The following is a 2,762-nucleotide window of genomic DNA, read 5'->3' as shown; positions in this document are numbered from 1 at the left end:
TTGAAAATGTTCCATTGAAGTGATAGCTTAGTGAAAATCAAATATTGTTAGAAACTGTTAGAAAACAGTAGATACCTGTCTGAGGCAGTTTTTAATTTCCATTGATAGATCCATCCATCTTTCCATATGCACTTATAGACATCTATCCATCCATCCGTCCATCCAACCAAACAATACATCCAACCAACCATCCATCCGTCCATCCAACCAACCAACCAACCAACCAACCATCTGTCCATCCAACCAAACAATCCATCCATCCATCCATCCATCCATCCATCCATCCATCCATCCATCCATCCATCCATCCATCCATCCAACCAACCAACCAACCATCTGTCCATCCAACCAAACAATACATCCATCCAACCATCCATCCATCCATCCATCCAACCAACCAACCAACCAACCAACCAACCATCTGTCCATCCAACCAAACAATACATCCATTCATCCATCCATCCATCCATCCATCCATCCAACCAACCAACCAACCATCTGTCCATCCAACCAACCATCCATCCGTCCATCCAACCAACCAACCAACCAACCAACCAACCAACCAACCATCTGTCCATCCAACCAAACAATACATCCATCAACCATCCATCCATCCATCCATCCAACCAAACAATACATCCATCCATCCATCCATCCATGAGAGCTCATACCAATCATCATGAACTGAAAGGCGTTGTCAGAGACGGAGAAGATATGGGGTGGAGCCTCCATCCTCTTCTTCCCTCTGTAGGCGTTGACAACCTCTTCGTCGTACACTGGGAGCCACTTGTAGGGGTTCACCGTGGCACAGAAGAGCCCAGAGTAGGTCTGGATGAAAGAATAAATAAATGAGGGGATTAGTAAAGTCAGATTGACATTTACCTGGATTTATGTGAGGATGTGGGTGTACTTTGGTAAACTGATGTGGGTTTACTGTATTGATATGTTTTGGTTTCTACCGTTCATTTATGTGTAGTACTGTATGTATGTAGTTATTATCTTCATGTATGTGTGTGTTTGTATGTGCAGGTTTCTTACATAGATCATCCATGCTGCATAACGCTCTTTGAGGTTATACAACACAGAGGCTTCATTCAGGTAGGTCATCATGGCCATGTCCTCAATCTTGTCGTACTTAGGGGGGTTCATCTCATAGATGTCTGCCTCTTTGAACTCTTTTCCTTCCTGAAACAGTCAGAAATCTAGATTACAACACAGATCAAACTGGACATGACTGAATGCTTTTTTGCTCATTAAATACAAGTTTAATAATTTAAATGCATATCCACATTTAATCCAACTACTTAGTTATCACCCACTGACACATAACTGGAGATTCTTGACTAGTCAACATTCCATATCATTTTTAAATAGCAGCAATAAAAAGTATGTTTTAAGGTGATACATTGTCTGCAAAACAAAATGTAATGCTTCTTAATCAATTTTTTTTGTAACTGATTTCTTATTGCCTCATAGACATTGTTTGGATTTTCATTGATTTTTTAAGAAATAGAGTAAAATTCACAAAATTAAACTTGACTACTTTTCAGATCAGGCTTACCTCCTTACTTCCGTCAGGTCTCGTGACTGTCACAGTACATTTCCCTTCTGCCCTGGCAGTGATCAGACCCTTGAGGTACAGCTCCACCTTGTCTGTCACATAGCAGGCGTTCTTTGAATCAAAGGGTGCGGCTTGTGCCTCAATCCTTTCCCTCTCAGGCTTACGAAGGTATATGGCAGCCTTGCCGTAGATTTGCATCTCCGCGTCCGTACTCATGGTGACGGATAACTAGGAAAGAGATGAAACAAGAAACATGATTGACTCTGTGGTGCTTCCTCCCCAGTCAACAGAGTTAGGTGAGCAGTATCGCTCAGAATATTCTCACACTTTTAATGTGAAGAGTCAAACCATGTCTCACCTTCTTTTTCCCCTCCTACAGATGAATGTGTACTTCTTGGAGGACCCTGTGAAACATGAAAGTGTTGTGAAAACATACAAGTCTAAAGCTTCATCATTGAACCCCTAAAGGGCTAGAAAACATTTAACTCAATCATTACATGTCAAATTCAACTACAGGTGCAACTGGTAACTTTAATTTTCCTAGTGGCAACTCACTTTACTACACATTCTGTCAGGAATTCAAATAAATTCCCATAAAACCCAGTTACATTCTAGAACACTCTTTCAAGTGCAGGAGCACCACTGAAAGTTACAGATTTGAAATAAAACACATTTAAAGTATAACACATAATACAAATATATATATATTTTTTATATGCCACTTGATTGCATATTGTCAAATCTTACAAGAGACAATGCAGAAGTCATTTCAAACAGTGCAGTTAGCTACTGCCTCAGTTGCTGAGTACAAAGATGAGACAAATGTAAAAATCTAAGGAGATGTAGAGGTCTTACCACAGAGGAAGAAGGTATCTGACTTATGGATGCTGGGGCCTCAGCCTCCTTATATCTGGTTGGAAGTGCCAACCAAGCAAAAGTTAATTATGGACCACTCTGGGAAAGGACATGAATTGGATGAGAGACCTCTGTGTGTCTGTGTCTCACTAGCACCTCCCACTTCCAGGAGCACCACACTCCCATTACATGACTTTTTAATGTCATATTTGTCTCTGAATTGAATTTCACTGAATGTACATAAATGATAGATGTCATTACTAATAATTATGACAATATCAAAAGTTTGATTCTTCCCAATGTAACTTCCACTTCCACTGAACCTCATATACTGTAATGGACTGAG

At 40.3% G+C, this 2,762-nt stretch overlaps 1 protein-coding gene across 1 annotated transcript; it reads right to left on the bottom strand.

Annotated features, from left to right (window-relative positions):
* Positions 1–665: 665 nt before the first annotated feature.
* Positions 666–2,475, bottom strand: LOC121841962 (myosin-13-like; the record flags this gene model as incomplete). The annotated part of the gene is made up of 5 exons (XM_042312163.1): positions 2,417–2,475; positions 1,920–1,965; positions 1,562–1,789; positions 1,039–1,185; positions 666–828 (listed from the first exon to the last, which is right to left on the bottom strand). Coding segments are annotated over exons 3-5 (526 nt in total), but the record flags the coding sequence as incomplete, so codon positions are not given.
* Positions 2,476–2,762: the final 287 nt, after the last annotated feature.

This window comes from Oncorhynchus tshawytscha, unplaced genomic scaffold (assembly GCF_018296145.1).
Source record: "Oncorhynchus tshawytscha isolate Ot180627B unplaced genomic scaffold, Otsh_v2.0 Un_contig_6149_pilon_pilon, whole genome shotgun sequence".
Lineage (NCBI taxonomy): Eukaryota > Metazoa > Chordata > Actinopteri > Salmoniformes > Salmonidae > Oncorhynchus > Oncorhynchus tshawytscha.
This window is presented reverse-complemented; position numbering and strand designations above follow the sequence as displayed.